This window comes from Heloderma suspectum, chromosome 14, assembly GCF_057233095.1.
Source record: "Heloderma suspectum isolate Gila_16-S chromosome 14, 16-S_ref, whole genome shotgun sequence".
Taxonomy (NCBI): domain Eukaryota; kingdom Metazoa; phylum Chordata; class Lepidosauria; order Squamata; family Helodermatidae; genus Heloderma; species Heloderma suspectum.
Window position 1 is genome coordinate 21,043,604 of NC_139471.1, and position 24,453 is coordinate 21,068,056.

Here is a 24,453-nt window from a genome sequence, read left to right on the forward strand (position 1 = left end):
TGCCTCCCTGAAATCTCGAGGAATGTACTGATGTGAAAAGAGAGATCTGCGTGCTGGTATTATAGCTCTAGACTATTTGCAGGGCAGGATAATGCGGGGTTGTCTGTTTCTGCAGTGTTCTTTATCTCTAAACAAGCAAAATGCCTGCTATTATGATGGGTGGGGTGGGTGGGGAAGAAGGCATTTAAATTGCACAGACCGGGAGGGGGGGCAGAGTGCACCTCTTTGCACTCCAAATAAATGATTGTTGTATTACACTGTACATTTAATTGGGCTGGAATGTAGTTATTTGTTTAAATAACTGGCACTTAAAACTTTCCACAACCAATTTTTAAATCCCCAAATGCACTATATAGGCATGAACTTCACACATGACACTTCTTCTAGGGAAACGTGTACACCATCATTTGTAAAAGGATAGGCATTTGTCTTCTCCCTAGCAAATGTCTGTTAGCTTCCCAAAACATGAGTATACCACAGCAAAATAGTTTGTTGTGCATACCTCACAAAGGACAGCATACGCTGATGGACTCGAACCTGGCAGTGTCTGACCAGGAGAGAGCTCTTGGGGTTGTGGTGGGTAGCTTGATGAAAGCATCATCCCAGTGTGCAGTTGCTGTGAAAAAGGTGAATTCCATGCTGGGAACCATTAGGAATGGGGTCAAAAAATAAACTGCCAGTATCATAATGTCTTGATGCAAATCTATGGTACTATATACAGTTGTCATTGACATACCTCCAAAAGGATGTTGTAGAGCTGGAAAAGGTGCAGAAAAGGGCAACCAAAATGATCAAGGGGCTGGAGCAACTCCACTCTGAGGAAAGTTTACAACATTTAGGACTCTTTAACATAGAAAAGGGTGAGTTAGGGCATAATCAAGTATGCATGGTATAGAGAAAGTGGTTAGGGAGGAGTTTTTCTTCTCATAATACTAGAAACCAGTGGGATCATCCAGTGAAGCAGAATGGTGGAAAACTTAGGACAGACAACAGTTGGCCGTTCTTCTCGCAGCACATAGTTATGCTATGGAATTCACCATCGCTAGATGTGGCAATGGCCACGGACTGGGACAGCTTTAAAAAGAGATTAGACACATTAGTGGAGGATGAGGCCATTGATGGCCGCTAGTCAGAATATGCCTCTGTAGACTAGTTGCTGAGGAACAACACCAGGAGAGGGTTGTTGCCTGCACATTTTGCTCGTGTGCTTCCTGTAAGCATCTGCTTGACCACTTTGGGAATCAGGATGCAGGACTAGATAGGCCTTTGGTCTGATCCTGTCACGCTCTTCTTAATGTTCTTAGGTTCTTCCATACACAGAGATTACTTCTGCGTAGGAAAACAGGCATCATTCTAATGCCAGTTTAACCCTCCTATTTACAATGGCTTTTCCTTCGTGAACAGTGTTGCTGACATCATCGCTGCTGCACTGCAGTGTCTAAAAATATCCCTTGCTTAGCATTCCTAATTAGATGCCTAGCATTCTGTTTTTTAATTATTTTCTTCTAAGGGACTTTGACAGAAACTCTTTATAAAATTCATAGAGGAACATGGTAAAATCATTCATCTCCATTTGTTTTATTCCAGCCTCAGGTCCAGACAGCACCTTTGTTGTTCTTTAATTTAAACCTCAAATAGTGTGTGTGACTAAAAATGTAGGGAACCTTAATCCAAACATTTACTGATTTCAAAGAGGTGAACTGAAATCTGCAGTACCAAGAACCATGCCGCTGCTTAAAAGATGTTTCTCAGTAGCCGTTTTCCTGACCTTTGCAGCCTTCTTAATAGCTCCATCTCTTAGAAGAAAGTAACCTAATTACTTCAGCTTCCCTCTGCAGCCTGGAACTTTCTGTCTAGTATTTGACCTTATCAGCACAGTGCAGATTGCAATGGGAGGGGCCAGTGTGTATGTTGCACCACTGCCAGGCAGCTAACAGTAATGCGTGGAATGCGATAGTGGTGGTGGTGTGTGTGTGCCCGTGTACGCATTCAGGCCAGAGAACAAAGTCTGTTATTCCATGTCAGGCTTAGTGACTCTCAAGTCCATCTGAGTTTAAAATCTGTTATATTTTAAAAATGGTCACAGTTTTCTTGGCTGTTTTTCCATGCTTTGTACAACAGCTGTTCTTCTTTTGTGAAGGATGGGTGTGTTTCTTGCTGCGTGGTAGAATACTGCAGGGAACCGGTTGAGAAATCGTTCTGTGGGTTGAGACAGACTGGGCCTCTGCAGTTCTGAGGTGAAAATGTTGGATGCAGACTGCATCGCTCTGCAGCATCAACTACGGCTGGCAGTCCATGGTCATGGCTCCCCAGCGAGCGCTGATCGTGTTTTGGCAGAATGAGACATACTAACGTCAGCTGGGGTTTTTTCTTCTTTTTCCCCCCTGCAGGAAAGAACAGTCCATTATTGCTGGACCCAGGCACTTCTTTTTCCAATTGACTTGCTCTACTTACTGTAGTTACAAAGAGAGCCTTTTTATTTTTCTAAATTCCAGTTAAAGGGCAAGCCGAGTTGCGTGATTTGAATAGGAAGAGGGGATTTGTTTAACTTAGTGGATCCTAAAATATATTTGAACAATACGGATTTCTCAGACAGTTCGACATGAATAGCAAGGAGCAAGTTCTAGGCAACCACACATAGGCTCATAGTGAAAAAAAAATCCAAAGAGGCAACCAATTCTCTATCTGTGTTGTAAAATCTGAGAATAACCAGAAGGAGATAAAATACAAGTGAGGACAGGTGCACGTCGAAACAACCTCCCCGCCCCACCCTGCCTGCACAGTTTTGAAAAGACTGGGTTGAGCAGGATTGCAATCACTGAAGAAATTCATTTATAGCAATTAGTCATCTGTATTTAGCATATTGTTGTGCCTTTTGTAGGAGCCAAGTTAGGAGACTGAAACCAACGAACAGGGCATCTGGTTTGTCAAAAATCCTAACATGGTGTTGAACTGGATTTATAGCTGTCCTCAACCTCTCTCTGGTCTGTTTTAGGGTTGTGTAGCTATGTGAGTCACCTTTGTGCTCTGACTTTGTCAATTAACATCTGAAAATATTCACTTATGATTTAGGAAATGAAAAAGCAACATAATTCAGCAAACCGCACCCCCTACACACACGCACCTTCTTAAAATACCGCAGTGCAGTTGGGGGCCTTGGGAGTTCACAAGAATAACAACTGCTGCAGCTGAAATTGCTTTCCTTTGGCAGGGTGTGATTTGTCCTGGGCGAGAGCTCTGGAATGTATGAATTCACCCATGTGTCATGAGCTCACTTCTATCAGTTTCCTTTTCAGAGGCCAGAAATCTATCAAGGCAAGATAAGGCTGTAGAAAATATTTCCCCACCTTCGGAGTTTTTTGAATGAATCGTATACAGATGTGTTTCTAGCGTGCTCCTGATAAGAGATTAAATAACACCAGTGGATTTAATGGGGTAGGCTTTGGTGCAAGGGGAAGTGGGGGGATCTCCTAAAATCAGGCAGACACACCTGTAAATAGGGTGGTTGACGGAAGATGCTTCTGCCCAATTTTCAGCAATCCCCCATTCCCCTCAGCCCCCACACCACACCCTACCCCATTGAAAAGGGTCCTCTGACCCTCTGTGTAGTGTTTTCAGGGGGCTGGAGGGTCTGATGCAGGAAGGAGGGGACAGAGAAGTCCTAAATCTGAATTCAACCTTCTGATAACAATCCTCATTTCATTTCGTACAAGAAACACGGTGAAAAGTTGAATTTGTTTTCCAGGAAGCAGGCTGCTTACTGACTGTTTGTTCTGGCATCCTGTTGACTTAGTGGTCAGTGAAAGATTTAAATTAGTACAGCCTAAAGGCCATTCTGTACATTATGTGACAGCAAATCCAGATTTGCTGCAGGGCATGCATTGATTGAACTAGTCACTGAAGCCATCCCTAGTGAATGTACTGATATGATGCATGGGATTCTAAACATGGGTTTGTCTCATTTACATTGTGTAGCTGGGTTCATACATAACGGCAAGCCATGGCTTACTATTACAAGAATGAGCCTTCACACACGAGAACAAAAGCTTTCATTTTGAACCAGATACAGTTCCCAGTATGTCCAAACTTGGGGAATGGTGGTTAGTCAAGAACTCAGGATATCAAATCACAGTTTGTTCTAAGCAATCACCATGAGAACAAACCACACTTCCCCAAGTTCAGGCATAACGGGGAAGTAATTGAGTCTGAGTTATGTTCTCATAATGACAAACTGCGGTTTGTGATTCCATCTGAACTGGATATATCTTTTTTAAAAAAAATCCTAGGTACATCTAGGTAACTCTAAATTTAATTTCAAAATGTGAAGCCTGGTTGCAGTCCTAGGCACACATTCCTGAAATGTGTCCAGCTCTATTCAGTGCATCTCCTAAGTAAATTTGCTAACCATTAGGGTATCCATTTTGTAAGTATACTACTGTACGTACAAGGACTGCCTTCTCCCACATTAACTTTGCCTTACACTTAGATTATTTTTGGAGGCTGTTCTCTGGCTGCCTCCAGTGGCCACAGTGAAGCAGGAGGCAACTCAAGAGAGGGCTTTTTCGATTGTGGCACCCCCATCTTGTGAATGCCTTTTCTATGGAGGCTTCTCTGGTATCCACTGTTTATCTTTTTGGTGCCAGGTGAAGATCTTTTAATTCCCCTATAAATTGGCTTTGTTGTCTTGGCTTTTTAATATGCTGAATTTGTTCATTGGGATATGGTGGGTTTTTTTTGTTTTAGTTGTTTATTAGTAGTTGCTAGCTGCTGTGAGAGTAGACATACTGAAGGCGTGGGTTTATATGCTTTTAGAAATAAATACAGCTTAAAAATATCTCAGCTTGGATCCAAAGAATCATGCAGCTAGGTCTCCACACCCAAAGTGGGCTTTGGATGGTGTTCTCTACTACCAGTGTGGCAAAACACATTTGAAAATGAGAGGTGTTTCAACAATAGTAGGTGGCATGGAGGTCACTCTGCTAGAATTGCAGTCAAAATGTACAGCTGACAAGTATCTATTGACCAAAGCCAATAAACCCTTACATTCTGCCTTTCTCCTCCTCCTTGCAAAATCTAGATGATAGAGAGCTACAGATGCTGTTTTGAGTTTAAAAGGTTATGTGTTGTTCCCATTTAGTCTCTAAATAATAGTGAATATAGGTAACTTATCCTTCAGTCCTGAGCATTTTTATGCTGGAAGTCTCCGTGGGAATACTTCCCCATAAGTACGCATAGGATTGCAGCTATGGTCCTTCTGTGAGCAGCACCAGTATAGCAGTAACAGGTTGATTTTGTTATACTGTGGGCATAAAGAAATGAAACATGTCTTGTTGCAGTAGAAAGGGTGGGGGCAGTTTTTCTCTGCTGATATTTTTCTATGTCTTTGGGAGGCCATTTAGAGGCCACTTGACAGCCACGTAACTCTGTTGACTTTCGCTGCACTGCAGCAGCATACCATTCGCTTGTGAATTGCTTGGTAAAGTTATGGCACTGTTTCTAGCCACATCTTCTACTCTGCTTTTTGAACAGCATATTTTGCTGTGTTGCTGTGCCATTTTTTAAAAATAGGAATCCAGACTCTTAAAGAGATAATGAACTCTCTGGTTGATTTATGGAGAGACTGATGGAGCTGCTTCGTACCAAGTCGGACCGTTAGTCTTGTTTTGTCGGAATGGCAGCAGCTCTCCAAGGTCTTGGGCTGAAGTACGTCCCAGTGGTACCACCTGAGGACCTTGTTTAACTTGGAGGTGCCAGGGTTCGAACCTGGAGCTTTATGCACGCAAAGCATGTGCTCCACCACAGGGCTTTGGTGTGAGCCTTCCTAATTTTGAATTTCTGTTCCATAGCTTCTGCCTGTGCGTTGTCTCAAAGTGCTAATCAGTGCCTTTTGACTTGCAGAAAATGGACCCTACTGGTGTGAAAGTGCTGGAAACAGCAGAGGACATACAAGAGAGACGTCAGCAGGTGTTGGACCGGTACCACAGATTCAAGGAGCTATCCACCTTGAGGCGCCAAAAGCTTGAAGATTCGTACCGTTTCCAGTTCTTCCAGCGTGATGCAGATGAGCTGGAAAAATGGATCCAGGAGAAGCTCCAGATTGCATCTGATGAAAATTACAAAGACCCAACTAATCTGCAGGTAGGAACATCTTCAAATTATGAATGCTGGGGGCCCCAGACGAATGAATGACAGTGCTGCATGTGGAAGAACCTGAATGCCTTGGCAAAATGTTGGAGGCTACAAGTCTTTCTACTGTTTTATGTTTCCCCTTTTCAGGGAAAACTGCAGAAGCATCAAGCCTTTGAAGCTGAGGTGCAAGCCAATGCGGGTGCCATTGTCAGACTGGATGAGACTGGAAACCAGATGATTAATGAAGGGCATTTTGCATGTGAAAACATAAGAGTGAGTGTTGGAGATCTTTACTTCCTACAGCATTTTCTTTCAATAAGAGCCGTTTGATGCGAACCTTGGATATTCATAAACAGGCCCGTTGGTTAGCTGTCCACCTGCAATGGCAGTTCAGTGGGAACAATTCAAGTGCTGTATGGCAGTCTGCACACAGCCCATTTCTCCCATATTGCTCTTGATTGGATTGGTTTAAAACATTTCTATACCGCTCTTCAGCAAATCAGATTCCAGGGCATTGTACAACGCTGTAGATCAACTTTCTCCAATCTGGCGCCCTCCAGATGTTGTGGACTTCAACTTCCATCAACCCCAGCCAGTATGGCCAATGGTCAAGAATGCTGGGAGTTGTAGTCCAAAACATCTGGAGGGCACCAGGTTGGGGAAGCCTGGTATAGATAATAAATTATTTTAAACTTTCCTCAGACAATCATGACAAAAGGCAGCCAATACAAATTACCCGGCAGGTGGAGGGGTTATTCAAATTACTTAGCAGGGCTAAGTAAAAATGTCTTGTCCTGGCACTGAAAAAATTGTAAAAGAGGCACCCGGCATACCCCTTTGGGGAGGGCATTCTAAAGCTGGGGCACCATCACTGGGAAAGCCCTTTCCTTGGTGATTATTTAGCTCCCTTCCCAGAAGGAAGGCACTCAGAGCATGGCCTCGGCGGAAGCCCTTACGGCACAGGCTCTGAAATGAGGTGCATTAACTTGATGGCCTTGTAGGCCCCTTCCAACCCTACTATTCTTTGAGAGCTTCAGGATGTAGCAGGTGAACATTTTGAAGAAATAAATTGCTCTTCTCAAGCCTATACTCTTATCGCCAAAGAGAATTGAATCTTGGGCCTGATGCTGTAATTTAGGACCAATTTCTGTTAGCTTACATTTTTTCTCCTCCCAGCGCTCTGCTACTCTGCAGTGGTCTGTTATGAGAAGTTACAGCTAGATTATGCTGCAAGGTCATTAGATGAAAGGCAGTTCTTGAAAACCGAGGCAAATTGCACGACGGATGTTAGAGATCGTCAGTCATCAAATTTACAAAAACGTTTTTTATTCTTTATGAGCTACATAGGTCAAAACAGATCCTTCGCACGACCTAGGAAAGTTCTCAAACATTTGTGGTGCTGAGCCTGTCCTTCATAGAAATATGAATCTGCTTCTCAGAGGGGCAGTCTAAAGCTACAGTCCACAAATCACTCATTCCATAGTCTTGAATAGTATGTCAAACCCACTCTGCAAACTGTACTAATGGTTTTATGGACTGAAGCCTGGTTCTTCTAAAAATGTGATAGAAGTTGGTCCCTGCTTATCGATGTTGGTTTTGATTTCTGTTCTATTTGCAACAGTAACCCCTGTGTGTTAATGGTTCAGTCTTTCACGCCATACAGGACTTCTCAGCGCCCAATAGTAACTACCACCCAAGTTGGGGCCCAGATACGAGTAGGTGGATTGTTGGCTGTGTGGGTGCTGTTTTGCTTTGAATGCCTATGTCCTTTTTCTTCCCTGTGGTTCATGTCTTCTTCTTTATTTACAGCTTGGGAAGGGATCTGCATGTTACAAAAAGAAGAGGCTGCTGCTGAAAATGGCATCCCATTTGCATTTACTTACCTGCATCCTGATATAAATAGATAACATCAGGATTTTAGAAAATTTCTACCTCACCTTTCAGCACACAAGGCAGCTTACAGATTAAAAACACTAAAATGCAGTATATCAATTAAATCATTAAAACAGCAGCATGAAAGTGCATAAACAACCAGGTCAATTTAAAAATACATTGCTGTGGCAGAAGGTTAAAACAGATAAAGAGCATTGCAGAATAAAAGTCTTTGCTGCCTTCCTAAACAGAGGAGGAGAGAGTTGCATAGTCTGGGTGCTGCCACCAAGAAGGCTGCTCTCATATCCCCAACAAGTGCATCTCAAAAGGGGCAGAACACAAAACAGGGCATCAGATGTTGAATGCAGTGCCTGAACAGGTTCATGCGGGAGGAGGAGGTCCTTCAGATTACTTGGCCCTGAGCTGGTTTTGTTGTGCATTTCCCTCAGCTTCCAGTTTGCATCATTGCGTGCTGCTGGTGGGGGTGGGAAAGGGCACACTGATGTCAAAACAGGTGGTGAGTTTTACTACATGTTTCAGAAAGAGAGAACTCAGCATGTGGATGCCATTTTCAGCGGCAGCTCCATGTTCTTGTTGCATATAGATCTACCTCAAGAATATTAGAATCTCAAGCTGTGTGAGTTCTTTCGTTCCCTTTTTTATCCCCCTCCCCCCATTACTGAGTCAGTTATGCTTTTAATATGCATCCATCCAAGAGAGATTTCCCAGCCTCCTCAGCTTGACTTTCAAGTTGCTATTATTGATGATCACAGCACAATGAATGCCGGGTGGAGCAAGTATTGCCCTTTTTTTGCAAGTGTGTGCTTGGTGGTGCTGTTTTTTCCCATGTTCTTTTAATTGCTGTGTGAGTTTCTAGACTCTTCCAGTATTTTGGTTCAACTGGAGAGTTTTCCTGCCTTCTGACTGTATTGCTGCTTCATAACATTTCAGTCATTTTGCTTCATGCAATTAGTGGTAACCCTCATCTCTCCTGCAATGATGATTTATTTGTAAACTGATATAAGTAAACTGGAAACAAAAAAACCCTTATTGTTAAATAGGCTTGTATAATGTTACTCTACAAAGATGGACCTACTTCTTGTGAGGCTTGCCTTTGATTCAAAAAAGAAAAGAAAGACTTTTTAGATTTGCGTTGGGTGTTGCACTGTGGTGCATGTCCTCATATGTAAATTTTGAAGCAAACACTGCTAAAATGGATAAGAAAAGGAGCTATTAGGATAAATGTGAGCTAGTGTGGTGCTATGGATAACAATTTCAGTGTGATCTCTGTTCATTGATAAAGCTTGCTGAGTGGCCTCAGGTTCGACAAAAGCCTCGGGATGGGCCGTTGTTAAACTTTCAGGATCTACCTTGTTTTTTTTATTTGAACACCAGGGGCAAAATCGTGGCTTGGGGGCAGCAGGGTGGGGGCGGACATAATCTTGGAATCAAGGAACAGGGTGCCTCTGCATACATGTTCAGCCCAGGAATTTTTTTTTAAGAATCTGAATTAAACTCCCAATCCTTTTGCACAAAACCCCCCTCCTGGTTTTTTCCTAAGTGTTCTTCATTTCAACAGCTTAATGGGGCAGCGGTGGAGGGTGGGGAGTCTTTACTTTGTTGCTGCTGTTAAACAATTGGGAGTCAGAAACACTTGCTGATTACTTCAAATCACTCAGCCTTCTACTAGTAAATTCCAGCCCACTGTCTGCCTACCCTTGACCTGAGCCATGGCGAGAGTGAAAACATCTGTTTTCACTTTGCAACAAAGCAGTTTGGCATCACATTTGAACTTGTGTTCTTGTTCTAGCCAAAGTTAGTTAAAACAAACCAGGATCAGATTCATGATAACTGATGATTCAGTGATCACAGAAGCCAATGGGATGAACTTCAATATTAATATTAAAATACCATTGTGCGTCTCCCCTGCTGGCTCCAAAGAGTTTAACACCTCATTACATTGCTTTGCCTTTTAGGACTCAATAGTTAGGGTTGAAATTTAACCCTTTTTCCATATTTTTTTTAAAAAATGTATAGCTTAATATCTCCAGTGTAATTATCCATTGATTTTATTTCTTTTAACTTCCAGACTCGACTTCAGGAGCTTCACCGGTTGTGGGAGTTGCTGTTGGAGAAAATGCGGGAGAAGGGAGTCAAACTGCTGCAAGCTCAGAAGCTTGTGCAGTATTTACGAGAATGTGAAGATGTGATGGACTGGATCAATGACAAGGTATCTGCACTGGGACTAAGAGGTCACTCCCTGGTATAGGATAACTCTTGGGTATCTGGTTGCCTTGCAGGAGATTGGGCCTGGTTGCGTCAAAGTGATCCCTCAAATGTCTTGCATGGGGTAGTGCTATTTGGCTCGTAAAAGTGCACTATAAGATAATCATGTAACTATCATTGAGGTAATTCCTCAGTATAAAAGAACAGACTTTGCAGATCATTACAGTTTTAATGGAAAATTGGGGGTGAGGGAATGTTTAAAATAACTGACAAAGGTACTAGAGGGCAAATGGGTAAATGAGAAAATAGAGGCTTGATGTTCTGGCATTGGATAGTTTAGCTTACCTTTAAAAAAAAAAAAAGTATACTTTGTGGCGGTGGTGAATTTGCAGACACCTCACTGCTAGTGAAAATTACAGTGCAGTGTGTGTGCAGCTTGTTGTTGTTGTTAATAATAATAATTTTTATCCTTCCATTTTACCAAAGTTCACAAAGTGGCTTAGAACACAGTTAAAACCAACATGATACAAAGTGCAAGTTGCTTTTCATTTGCTTTGAGGGACTGTGTAGCGGGAAAGCATTCTATAAATATAGATAAAGAATACATTTAGAGAAAGCTTGTCCTCCTTTCTTTTGAAGGAAGAGCAGAGCAGTGTCTGGAACACATTTTCCTTGTTTGTTACTTTGGGAAACTAATAACATAAATTGCAGTTACAGCACAGTGCTATGCGTGTTTACTCAGAAGTAAGTCCCACTGTGTTCAGTGGGGATTACGCCCAGGTATGTGTTGTAACCCCAAATATACTTCCTGGGAAAAAGCAGCATTGAACACAATGGGGATTACTTCCTAGTAAACATGTGCAGGATTGCACTGTCACAGTGCATTGTCTCTCTATGACCAATGGGACTACATAGCATTGCATTCATACCACAAACTCCCTATGTATGCTTATGTATTCTATGTATTCTTATACTGCTTACTGCTGGCAGTCAGGCATACTGAAGAGCCTAATTGCTCTGAAGGTTTACAATCCAGTGCTAAAGACTAAGGAGCTACATCAGTATCACTGAATGAGGAAATATAGAGTGAGTGAGCCAGTGACCAATTATTGAACTAACTAGACTTTTACATACCGGAAGTGAGGTTTTTTACTTTTACAGATCCAACTTCAGGCTTCAGTGCCCAGAGAATATAAAACAAAAGCAAGCTGTTGTTAAAACCTGCTCTCTGGAAACTGTTCATACGTTTGGGTTTCAAAAAGTGGGGTTGCTTCCGTCAGACCAACATTCCTGGTTCTGGAAATGTCTCGGCATGCTGATGTGTTCTAGAACTGGTGTCCTTGTGCTTACTAGGAGGCGATAGTAACTTCAGAAGAGCTTGGCCAGGATCTGGAGCATGTTGAGGTCTTGCAGAAGAAATTTGAGGAGTTCCAGACGGACCTGGCAGCCCATGAGGAGAGGGTGAATGAAGTGAACCAGTTTGCTGGCAAGCTTATCCAGGTATTGGCTTTGGCAGCTTAGAGGTCCTTTGAGCAGATCTGAAATATAGTTTCAGGAGAGGAGGGAAATGGAGCATTCTCACACTCCTTCTCAGAGCCTGTTAACTCCCCTCACTCTGGAGTTACACATTGACTTGAAAGACCAAAGTAGTTGAAGAAACAATGATACTCATGATGGTCTGTATCTCCTCCTGTGCAAGGTGGCATTCTGTTGAGTACTCATGGCCCCCCAGTTGAGAACTTTAACATATTTTAAGTTTTATTAAAACCCAGACATGTAGGTGCCAGTAAACTCAGAGCAATGTGTAAAATGCAAGATCAGAAGTTACTAGGCTGGCTTTACAGGCTGTGAATATTAATGGAATATCACCTCACCTAGATCCACTGAGCTCTCTAAACCTAAAGTTATTTCTCTAGCCTAAGAATAGGGTCCCACAAAGCGACAGGTGATCGCCTACTGAAGAAACAGCTCCTTCTCAATCAGCTTCCTTTATTTATAGGCAACCAAGGGGACTTTGATGACTCTGGACAATAAAACAGGAACTCAGCATTCTGTTATGGGGTGGGGAGGGTGGAGCCCTGCTTCTAGGTGTCCGTTTCTTACTGCTCAGGCTGAAAATGTTCGCTATTTATTGTCTGGTGTAACGGAGGCCATGATTGGTCCAGGGTAATATGGGGCAGGGCTAGCTTTGGGGAAAGTGGCTCTGATCCAAGACCCATGGTCAGGTTAAGGCAGTGGCCTCAGTGATGAACAGCAGGGTGTGAAGTGGGGGAGAAGTAGGGGACTAGAAGTGCGGGAGAAGAATGACTGGGAGTTTCCATACTTTCCTCCCCCTGCCTCTCAGATGGTACACCTGCAGACATCTTGAGGGTCTTCCTTTCAGCCTATGCTGTTTTTTGGTCCTAGAGACCCAGTGCCAACCACCCCAGCTAGAGCAATTTACGAGTGGGTGTTCTCCATCAGTTGTGCTGATCATCAGTACTACAGATCAGTAGGTAATCAAACCACTATCGCAAGCTTTTTCCTCTGCTAGGGTTCATCCTCCAGGGCCTTGAAAAATATCCATTTGGACCATTGCAACTTGCTCCATTGTCTTTTGGGATGAGGGCAGGACATATATGTTCCTCAGCAAATCAGTTGGTTTTCTATGACTTAGAGTTTAAGAACTAGTTCAGCCTTCCCCAACCTGTTGCCCTCCAGATGTGTTGAACTACAACTCCCATAATCCTCTGCTAGTTGCGGGATGATGGGGTTGTAGTTAAACACATCTGGAGGGCACCAGGTTGGGGAAGGCTAAACTAGCAGCTCTCTGGTCAAATCTGAAGAGCTTGCCAATTTCCTCCAGGTTTTCCATTGCATGGAAAGAAGCCTTTGAGTTCTGTATAATCCTACAGAAATACTATTTTATGGAACAGGTTGATTGTGGGTGTAAAATATGGAAGCCGTTCAAGGAGAAAGCAGAAATTACTTCAGTCAGTGCAAATTCATCAAAAGATTCCCCATTCCCTCCGCTTTCTAGGAGCAGCACCCTGAAGAAGAACTAATCAAGTCTAAACAAGATGAAGTCAACGCGAGCTGGCAACGTCTGAAGGGCCTGGCCCTTCAGAGGCAGGGGAAGCTCTTTGGAGCAGCTGAAGTGCAGCGTTTTAACAGGTGTGGACTTGACCCTGTTTGTCAATATCTGTTTTTCGTGTGTATGTGCGTGTTTGTGTGTTTTAAATCCAAATGAGTAGTTGCATTACAGTGTGTTTCTGCATTTAACATGGAACATACGAAGCTGCCTCATTCCAGGTCAGACTCTGGGTCCATTTAGCCCATTATTATCTACTTTGACTGGCAGTGGGTTTGCCAGGTCTTGGATCTACCTGAGATCCTGGAACTGGCGGTGTCAAGAATTGAGGCCTTCTGCATGCAAAGAACATGCCCTACCACTGGGTCGTGGACCCTCCCAAAGTAGTGTGAACACTTGCCAATGTCTGCTGTAGTTTGGCTCATGGGAAAGAAGAACTTTGTGCTGTCTAGAATGAAAGCCTGGTGTGTGTTTTTCTCCCTCTCTGAAACGGAGTCCTTTCTAGGAAGAATGAGGGGAACATCGTAATGCAGTGACTCTTTCAGGGGGTTGCCATTTGAGGTAGGGATCCTGAGGCTTTTAAGAGAGGCTTCCCCAACCTGGCGCCTTCCAGATGGGTTGGACTGCAACTCCCATAATTCCCAGCCAGCATGGCTATGCTGGCTGGGAATTATGAGAGTTGCAGTCCAACACATCTCAAGGGCACCAGGTTGGGGAAGGCTGCTTTAAGAGTTGTTTAAAAGGGAGAATATTGGCAGGTGCAGGTCTGGGAGAACCTAGCGCTTGTGGTGAAAGTTGGCTTTTGTTTGTCTGTTAATAGTGAGAACAGCCTTCTCCAAATAGGGAATGTAGCTTTTATGGAGGTCTTTGCCTTCTTGACTCACCCCCAATATGGAGATGTACATGAACTAAATTAGGATTTGCTTCTTGCAGGGATGTGGATGAAACTATAAGCTGGATTAAAGAGAAAGAGCAGCTGATGGCTTCTGACGATTTTGGCAGAGACCTTGCAAGCGTGCAGGCTTTGCTCCGCAAACATGAGGGCTTGGAGAGGGATCTTGCTGCTTTGGAAGACAAGGTAGATGGAGTAGATGATTTATCTGAAGGGCATTGCTGGCCTCAGATTAGCTTTTTTTCCTTATTTTTCATTTCAGTAATATTAAAATCAGACTTAACAGAACTAAATGAATGTCCTGCTGAAGATTGTCACACTGTATAACAAAGAAAGCAATCCTACTAATCCAATTTAACCTGTCCATCTCAGCCATAGCCAGATGTTTCCTGAGTTAGGCCATAACCTGCAGTGATCCATTAGATTTCCATTTTAAAAATTCTTTTGCTGTTGCACCTTCACCATTACCAACACATTTTTAAAGGAGAACCAAACAATTATACACATTATTTTTTAACTGTTCAACAAAATCCAGTATACTTTTTGCCAAAATCAGCTTAGGCTGATCTTATTGTTAACTTGTGGCTTCTCTTTCCCTCTTGTCTGTAGGTGAAGGCTTTGTGTGCAGAGGCTGACAGGCTGCAGCAGTCCCACCCTCCAAATGCCTCTCAGATCCATGTGAAACGGGAGGAGCTGATTGCAAACTGGGAGCAGATTCGCACTCGGGCAGCTGAGAGGCATGCTCGCCTGAATGACTCCTACAGGTAAGAACGCCTCATGCTTGGAAAGACACACACCCTGTCTCTTCTAGAAGAAATCCCCACCCAGGTTCACTGCAACATTGCCGGGGAAGACTAAAGAGGCGTCTTCAAACGTTTTCATGCACATTAGCATTCACAATGCTGTGTGTGTGTGTCCTGGTTTTTGTTTCCAAATTAAATATTTTAATGAACACCTTGGGCAGGAGTGAAAGAAGCTTATCCTGTCATCTGCAGTAGAACAAGTTTTCTAATGATTCCTATTGTGGCATTCCTTTAATCCATTGTTGGCCACATAAGCCTCCAGGATTGTCAGCCTATCCAGTCCTTGTGAATTATGGTTCATACTAGGAAGACATTTCTTCCGTGCCTCTGATAATCAAAAATGGTTCACTACATGGATTCATGGCCAAATATTCAGTAACTTTAATAAAGGTTTACTAAAACTGCAGCCAAAGATTTGGCTGTTTGGTTCAGACCATATGTAAACTTTGCATTTTCCCTCCTCTCCCCCCCCCTCGCCATTCCTTTGGCCTCAATGCATCCTGGTCCATAGTCCTCTGGACAGTTCAAAGTTCTCAGTATTTCCTGTCTGTAGGTCCTATGTGAAGTTCTTCAACTTCATGCCACCTCAGTTTTATCTGCTGTCTACTACTATTTTGTCCTCTCCCCCACACCTTGTGGGGAAATCACCCTGATCAAATCCCAGTCTTTTCCTTCACCTTTGTCCTGTCTCTGTTACTTTGCTTGTCAATCCAGTGAGCAGGAACAATGTCCTCTGCTATGTGTCTGACCGACTTTTGGTGCTGAGTAAGCCCCTTCATATGCTACTTTTTCCAACATGGGAGATTAACCCATGTGCACCCATGTCATATAAATAGTGGAAGACAAGCAGTAAAATGGTGGTAGATGGTTGAATAGGTCCTCCCTTCAAACCATCAGTTTCTGTCGATAGATAGATACACACACACACGCACGCACGCACTCCTCAAAATCCACTTCTGCAGGGTTTGGGTCCTATAGATTCTAATGGTCCATGAAGTACTTCGCAGAAGTAGGTTTTGTGGAGGAGAGAGAGTAACTGGTGGTTTCAAGGGAGGGGCTGTTCAGACATCACAAACAGCAAGAAAGAATGCAGAAAGAGATGTGGAAGAAGGCAAGAAAAAACATAGATGAGTATTAACTTTACCTTAGCAGTCATGGGGAGGGAGGACGGTTTTATTTTGTTTTATTTGTTTATTTGAAGCCTTTTTATCTTGCTCCTTAGCCAAAAAGGCTCCTGGAGTAGCTTATCAGTAAAAGAAGGCAGTCCCTGCTTACAATCTAAACAGACATGACAGGCAAGGAAATAGGAATGGAAAGGGAAGAGGAGAAAAGGAAGGATATATGAGAAGGTTTAAAACTTGTAGAGAGGACAGCAGGGAGACGGTTCAGAAGCATGAAAAGTGGGTTCATGATCCTAGAGATGTGGGTAAGAATGGAATTCCTGTGCAGATATGGCATTTTTCACTTCTGCCATCTCCACCTCTCCTACCCTGTCTTAAAGGTTGCAGCGCTTCCTTGCAGACTTTCGGGATCTTACTAGCTGGGTGACGGAAATGAAGGCTCTGATTAATGCTGATGAGCTTGCCAATGATGTGGCGGGAGCTGAAGCCCTGCTAGACAGACATCAAGAGCATAAGGTAATAGCCCCAGAACTGAATCTGCCTGTCATAGGAATATGGGAAGCTGCCTTGTACCCAGTTATACTCTTGGTCCATGTAGCTCACTGTTGTCTTGACTGGCAGTGGCTTTCCATGGTTTCGGATGGGTCTTTTCCAGCCCTTCCTGGAGGCACCAGAGATTGAAACTGGGACCATCTGGTTACAAAGCGGGTGCTCTACTACTGAACTGTGGCCCACTAATCTATGACTCCAGCACCTTAAATTGGGCCTGGAAATAAATTGGGAGCCAGTGTAAATGAGCCAACATTGGTGCTCTGTGTATATAAGCAGTAGATGGGGCTTCTGTCAGCAGTCATTTTGTATTAATTGTTTTGGACAGTCTTCAAAGGCAGCGTCATACAGGACATATTACAGTACCAAAGTGTGCATGACTGTGGCTAGATCCACCTTCTAGGTCCACCTTCTGTACAAAGACAATGAAGGGCACAGTCCTATGCACGTTTAGACAGAAAAAATCCTACAACTCGCAGCATGCCCCAGCCAGCAGTTACAGGACTTTTTTCTGTCTAAACATGCAAGTATTGCACCCTAAATGTCTCTCAGTAGCTTAACTGCATGTGTGTCTTAATTTCCATGCTTGCGGTTTCAGGGGTATGCATATGTTTTCATGTGTGGGATATTTAGTATTTTTTTAATGGTGGCTTTATCATTCTGGAAGGTGAAAACAGATTGGTCATGTTTTGTTACAGGGAGAAATTGATGCCCACGAAGACAGTTTTAAATCTGCCGATGAATCTGGTCAGGCTTTGCTTGCTGCTGATCACTACGCCTCTGATGAAGTTAGAGAGAAGGTGAGATGACTCACTGAAAGGCAAGGAGCATGGACGTGGAAGAGAAGGATTAATCCAGCCACCCCTGATCTGGTGCCCTCCGGATGTGTTGGACTTCCGTCATTACTAGCTATGCTGGCTGGGAACGATGGGAGTTGCAGTCCAAAACATCTGGAGGGCACCAAGTTGGGGAAGCCTGGATCACTGTAGTCTTTGAGGCCATAAGGACAACACCGAGACATCAAGTGCGCTATTGGTTCAGTCCCCAGTTTCTCAGCCCTGCTCCCTGAGATCTGTCTAATTGCAGGTGCAAGGGACTGAGCCATGGCTTTCTGCATGCAAACAGTGGGCTCTACAACTGAACTGCAGCCCCTTCCCAAACAGTAAAGAAAACCTGGCGCTAAAGGTGCCCAAACGGGAGATACTATAGGAGCAGGCTTAGTGTCTTTTTATTATTACTGTTATTAAGGGCATGTTCTTCTGAACAAACAGTTGGCGCCAGCACTGATGGATAGGCTCCTTGAGGGACTGAGTGTGTTGTTGCTGGAAGTGAACTTGTTCCTCCTTCATCCCTCAGCTGACCATCCTGTCGGATGAAAGAACCGCCCTTCTGGAACTGTGGGAGCTTCGTCGTCAGCAATACGAGCAGTGCATGGACCTGCAGCTCTTCTACCGGGACACTGAGCAAGTCGACAACTGGATGAGTAAACAGGAAGTAAGTGTCACATGCATTCATGGCAAGTTTAATTTAGCAAGCAAACGTGTCCAGGTGTGTTTGAGCGCTGTGTATCATGCAGCACTGGCCAGAGGAAAGCACGTTATGGTGAATGTGAATGATTTGCATGCCTTCTCCATACCTTCAGCGTCTCTTTCCAGTTGCTTATCATCTTGCTGTTTTAGGCAACTGAGGATGCTTAGCAGAATTAACCCGTTCATGTTAGATTGGGCCTAATGCTCTCCCAAAGGTCCATACAGGGGCTTTTCATTTTCAGTTCTGAACCAAGATAGAGTAGATTGCCAGGTTTCAAGATGGACAAAAAGCATCTTTAACGTGGATAATGTGTGCTACCTCCAGATGCCGTATGCTTGAGCTAGGGACAGGATTGACAAAGAGTTGGTGCATGTACAAATAAGGCCATAAGACCAGCCCTGCTGGTTCAGACCATTTAGTTCAGCTTCCTGTTTCCCACAGTGGCCAGCCAGATGCTTCAGGCAAGCCCACGAGCAAGGGCATGAAGGCAACAGCCCTTCCCCTTTGCCCCTCCTGCTTGGGACTGGTATTCAGACGTACACTGTCCTTGAATCTGGAGGTTCCATTGTAGCAAATACCTGCTGAGAGAACTATCTTCCACGAATTTGTTTAAGCCTTTTTAAAAAGACATTTAAGCCAATGGCCGTCTCCACATCTTGTGGTGGTGAATTCCATAGATAAATCCTGTACTGTGTAAAGAAGTCCTTTCTTTTGTCTGGCCTGAATCCATGGTCAGTTAGTTTTGTTAAATGACCCCCCCCCCCCAAATTCCTTTCTGATTCTCCTTCTCCTTTTTTCTCTTTCAGGCCTTCTTGCTAAATGAAGACCTTGGCGACTCCCTTGACAGTGTGGAAGCCCTGCTAAAGAAGCATGAAGACTTTGAGAAGTCTCTCAGTGCCCAAGAAGAAAAAATAACTGTAAGGCATTTTTTATACTGGGTTATTGGTTGTTTTGCTTCAAATGTGAAAGAGAACAACCTCACAAGCTAAGCAGAAAATACTAATAAAACAGTAGCTATAGAAATAGTGAGAGGGGGGACAATTTCACCCTCCACCATTTTATTTCTGAAACTTAAAAAAGATAAGAGCCTACTGGCAATGTGCTATATAACATGCAGCACAAATGCTATAACTTTTGTCTGTTTGCTGTAATTATAGCATACACATCTGAGAATCTATTAAACTAGAACTATGTGCGGTAAAGATTTTTATCTTAAGCATTATGACTGAAAAAAGCAAGCACTGCTGCAATCCCTCAAAATAGATTGGGAAAGATACTGGGGGGCTCCCCTCCCCAGTCATCAAAACCCTTGACTATTTCTGTTTTTATTATAGTTCTTTGTAAGTCACAGATAAAATGGAGGTTGAGGAAGAAAGCCCAGGAGCTCGTGCATCTTGAAAGATGAGCACTTAGGTTAGAAAGTCCACCACTTAAATTATATTCCTGCCTGTTTAATCAATATTGTCAGAGGCACAGCTTTTCTGAGGTATACAATTATTCTTTTCAACATGGGAAGAGAGACCAGATTTGAGTAAGAGTACTATTCTGTTTCCCTTTCTAAAGACAGTGCTTCACAGTATAATCGCTGCAGGAAACACCAGTATTGCACCGGTGTTCCCTATGATAGTTGTACTGTTTTGTGCTGTCTTAAAAGTCCTCCCTTGCTAATTGGGTCAAAGTATCCCCAATTAGGATGACCCAAATTTTCAGGAGCCAGCTTTCTATAATAGATCCCTTGGCTGGTTCCGTTATTGGGCAGTTGCCACCTTTGGATTCCAGGTCATTAAAACCCCTTGGAAATGGATTAGTAGAGTTATCAGAGTTCGCCTGGAACCTAAGATTCTGCAATTTTGAAAGCTATTCTCCAAGACTTGCTCCCAACAAGGAAAAGGCCATCACAGTTGATATGTTGGACTTTTTGTCAAAATGTTTAAGTACTGTCTGCAAATATGTTGTTAACATGGCAGAGTGCTGGTGCCATGGCTAAACAACCAAAGGACCTTTCTTCTATGGCTTGTTTAACATTATGTGCAAACAGTGCCCTTCACCTCAAGATTGATTTTTAATTTTTTTTCTATAGAAATCTTGAAGAAAGGACACTAGGGAGTGTCCCAAACCTGTTTGCATTTTATTTTTTAAATTCAGTCCTGCACAAGTATACAGGAGTGAATGTCTGCTGCGTGGCTTATTCTCAGGGTGGCTGAGCATGACGTGTGGACTCGCCCAATGTAATGAGCTAGGAGTTTGAGACATTTGCAATCCTGTGAATGTTCCTTGCATACTAAGTAAATGAAAACTGCTTTCTGTTTTTTTCAGGCCCTGGATGAATTTGCTACAAAACTGATACAAAATAACCACTATGCTAAAGAAGACGTTGCTACACGCAGAGATGCAGTAAGTTTAAAGTATCTCATACAGTTTTATAGCTTGTGTGTGTTTGTTTTTTAAAAATTAGAATTGTCTGGCTGAAATTGCCTGTAACTGAGATAATGGCCTGATATGATTTAAAGACCTTATAATGAAAGTAAGGATTCAATAGAGAATCTGTCTTACCACCCTTGCTTCTTTCAGCTCTTGAGCCGCCGCAATGCTCTGCATGAACGGGCCATGTGTCGTCGTACGCAACTTGCAGACTCATTCCACCTGCAGCAGTTTTTCAGAGACTCTGATGAGCTGAAGAGCTGGGTCAATGAAAAGATGAAAACTGCAACTGATGAGGCTTACAAGGTATAATCAGTATCTTGTCAGCTCAAGATGTGGCTTATATATTTTGTGTGTGTGTGTGTGTGTGTGAGAGAGAGAGAGAGGTTCCTGGTATAGGAGAGCACTTCTCTTACAATCCCAAGACATCCCAAAGTCTTTCCACACAAAGTCTACCCCAATTCCATTGTAGCCTTTGAACTGTATTTCTCCAGGTCCCTTCGCAATAACAGTTGCAGGATATCCTGTCTGTTTTTAATTGATGGCGTAGGATGTAGCTGTGTTGTTGTTGTGGGCCTCTTAAAAAAAATTCTGGGTGTAACAAAATTCATACAATAAAATGATCATGCAGAAAGACCCTTAAACACTTACTCCTAGAGGAAGAGGTTTCGCAGTCCTAATCAGACAAGGACAAGAAGATCAGTCTGAGCCAACGGTGCATTGTGGAAGAAAGTCTTGATGGGCTCTTTCCCTCTGTAGTTCCTTCCTTTGCCCAGCCTAAGATGGTGGTGTGGCAGAATGCCAAGATAGTCTGGAAATCCTGATTTAAGGGCGCAATCCTATGCATGTTTAGACAGAGAAAAAGCCTACAACTCCCAGCATTCCCCAGCCAGCTTAAGCCACTCTGTTGGTCTTTGTCCCAGAGAAAGAAAATGTCACAGTGCTGAACAAAGGAAGTTTGCTTGCTATACATGTCAAATTTGGCAGATCCAGTTCTGTTGGCATCTTAATATTACTACAGTTCTTCCACACAACTCTCAGTGCATAAAATCTTGTTAGCTTCAAGGATGCTATCTCCCTTCTGTCTATAGGACCCATCAAATCTGCAGGGCAAAGTTCAGAAACATCAAGCTTTTGAAGCCGAACTCTCGGCAAACCAGAGTCGCATCGATGCCCTCGAGAAAGCAGGGCAGAAGCTGATCGACGTCAAACATTATGCATCTGATGAAGTAGCCACTCGCATGAATGAGGTCATCAGCTTGTGGAAGAAGCTACTAGAAGCCACTGAACTAAAAGGTATGATGCACTTGATTGGCGAAAAGAAACGGAAGGCAAATTTAGCGTAATATTATTTTATGTAAAAACGGACAATTATCCTGGAAGGAACGTAGGAAGCTGCCCTACGCTGAGTCAGATCCTTGGTCCTCCTAGCCCAGTACTGTCAACACTGACTGGCAGCAGCTCTCCAAGGTTTCAGGCAGGGTTTTTTCCAGCCCTCTCTGGAGATGCCAGGGATTGAACCTGGGACCTTCTGCATGCAAAGCGGGGGCTCTGCCACTGAGCTATGGGCCCTCCCCCAAAATCATTCTGAAGTGCAAGATAGCTGTGCAGTGAGATACAGGAATGTAAATTAAACTCTTCCCTTTTCAGGGATTAAGCTGCGTGAAGCCAACCAGCAACAGCAGTTTAACCGCAATGTGGAAGACATCGAACTCTGGCTGTATGAAGTGGAAGGGCACTTGGCTTCAGATGATTATGGCAAAGACCTCACTAACGTTCAGAACCTGCAGAAGAAACATGCTCTACTGGAGGCAGATGTTGCTGCTCATCAGGTACAATGTCCACCTTCCTTGGCTCTGTCCTGAGAAGCCCTACCTGTTTATTACTTTCAAGCAGGAATGGGCAACATACTGCCCACTGGGCTTGGATGCCCTGAGGTACTTTTTGTGGCTTTTGAACTTTCATTAGAATCCCAAGAGCTATAGCTCCCATGTCTCCAAAGTAAATTTCTGGACATATCATGCCTGATGTCAAAGATAGGTTTGACAACTTGATAGCAGATCAGTGTCAAAAGGTCAGGAACAAGAATGCAAATGACACAACGGTTCAATTCAGGCTATATTTTGCGGTTCAAAGTATATCAGGTTTCAAAGTTTATCAAGATTTTTTCAAGGACTGCCTAGCATTTCTTTCATATTTGAGCATAGCAGAGCTTCAAATGTGAACTAACATGTCTAGCTGGTATATAAAAATAATACCTTAAGGGCACAACCCTATGCATGTTTAGACAGAGAAAAGGCCTACAACTCCTGGGGCATGCTGGGAGCTGGGGCATCCTGGGAGTTGTAGGCTTTTTCTCTGTCTGAACATACATAGGATTGAGCCGTAATTGTATTAAGTTATGTACAGTCGACTTCCCTATATCCATCCACCTACGCCTAATTCAAAGACGGAAAGATTCTGGCATAGGGATCTCAGGGAATTTGCCTCAGAGTCACAGAGTAATCAAATCCAGTCTTCCCAGCATCACGGTGTAATCAAACAGTAGCTCAATTTCAGGCATCGCACTAAGCCATAGTTTGTGCAAACCATCATTTCAAAACAAGACCATGTTTTGAGCTTCCAGACATAGAACTGTGGATCTTCAGTGCAGGCATTTATTTATTTATTTATAACATAAATACATAAATTTATGGGTTTATTTATACCTTCTCTGGGTGGGCTCCAGTCAGGTCACAGATCCATATGGAACCACCAGGAGCATGCCCTCTGGTGACCTCAGTGATTGGGCAGGTTGGTAAGGGAGTGGCGCTCTCTCTGGTATCCTCATCCCAAGCTGTTTAGGGCTTTGTATGCTACTACCAAAACCTTAAGCCTGGCCCGGCAGCAAATAGGCAGCCACTGCAGTTCCCTCGGCAAAGGAGGTGCATGCTGAAAAGGGCAGCTCCCAACAACAGCCAAGCGGCTGTGTTCTGCACTAACTCCAATCCATAATTAGGGCAAACCATGGTTTGCAAACCTACTTCAAACTATGGTTAGCGGTTGTGGTGTGTCATCTGATTGCAAACCACAGCCTGTCATTTCAGACACCATGCGAAACCATAGTTAACCTCCCTTAGCCGTGTTTTGGTGTGATGTCTGAATTGATCTAGGGTTTAGGATATCTACATCTGACATCTGTTTAGGACTAAACTGTAGTCCTTTCCCCTGCTTCTGCAGCAGAAGTGTCCCAACGCGCTTCTGGCCACTTGCTTTTTGTGTATTTTCACAGCATGCTTAATAATTACAAAAGCAGAAAGTCGGTTTCCAATCTGCTGTTGCGTGTACATTCTCCCTGTGCTGCTGGAGGCAAGGTCAAGCTGGAGAGCGTCACAGTGGCCCCTGTTCAGAATCCAAGGAAGGCTGCCGCTGACCTGAAACTTTTATCCCAAATGATCTCTCGTAGGACCGGATTGATGGCATCACCATCCAAGCTCGGCAGTTCCAGGAGGCTGGGCACTTTGATGCAGACAACATCAAAAAGAAGCAAGAGGCGCTGGTTGCTCGCTATGAAGCTCTGAAGGATCCAATGGTAGCACGCAAGCAGAAGCTGGCCGACTCTCTTCGCCTGCAGCAGCTTTTCCGTGATGTTGAAGACGAAGAAACCTGGATCAGAGAGAAGGAGCCTATTGCTGCTTCAACCAACAGAGGTTGGTGTGCCTTTGGGTACCCCGGGGAGTGTTGAATGGGTAATTCTGTGAATAGGCTGCATCCAGTGTTAGCCCTCCTTAGAGCAGACCCATTGAAATGAATGGGATTTACGTTAGACTAATATTGGATTCAGCCCAAAGTGCCCGCAGT

At 43.6% G+C, this 24,453-nt stretch overlaps 1 protein-coding gene across 4 annotated transcripts in view; it reads left to right on the top strand.

Moving 5' to 3' along the window:
- Nucleotides 1-24,453, top strand: part of SPTAN1 (spectrin alpha, non-erythrocytic 1) — a 77,517-nt gene that overhangs the window by 7,710 nt on the left and 45,354 nt on the right. For all 4 annotated transcript variants that reach the window (XM_084820711.1, XM_084820713.1, XM_084820712.1 and 1 more), the window contains exons 2-17: nucleotides 5,899-6,138; nucleotides 6,277-6,402; nucleotides 10,091-10,231; nucleotides 11,581-11,727; nucleotides 13,247-13,380; nucleotides 14,231-14,375; nucleotides 14,799-14,953; nucleotides 16,494-16,629; nucleotides 17,361-17,462; nucleotides 18,019-18,156; nucleotides 18,999-19,109; nucleotides 20,509-20,586; nucleotides 20,764-20,919; nucleotides 21,705-21,909; nucleotides 22,264-22,445; nucleotides 24,059-24,302. In XM_084820711.1, coding sequence (XP_084676837.1) covers nucleotides 5,902-6,138; nucleotides 6,277-6,402; nucleotides 10,091-10,231; nucleotides 11,581-11,727; nucleotides 13,247-13,380; nucleotides 14,231-14,375; nucleotides 14,799-14,953; nucleotides 16,494-16,629; nucleotides 17,361-17,462; nucleotides 18,019-18,156; nucleotides 18,999-19,109; nucleotides 20,509-20,586; nucleotides 20,764-20,919; nucleotides 21,705-21,909; nucleotides 22,264-22,445; nucleotides 24,059-24,302 — 2,437 coding nt within the window. In that variant the 5' untranslated portion in view covers nucleotides 5,899-5,901. The remainder of the gene's footprint in view (nucleotides 1-5,898; nucleotides 6,139-6,276; nucleotides 6,403-10,090; nucleotides 10,232-11,580; nucleotides 11,728-13,246; nucleotides 13,381-14,230; nucleotides 14,376-14,798; nucleotides 14,954-16,493; nucleotides 16,630-17,360; nucleotides 17,463-18,018; nucleotides 18,157-18,998; nucleotides 19,110-20,508; nucleotides 20,587-20,763; nucleotides 20,920-21,704; nucleotides 21,910-22,263; nucleotides 22,446-24,058; nucleotides 24,303-24,453) is intronic.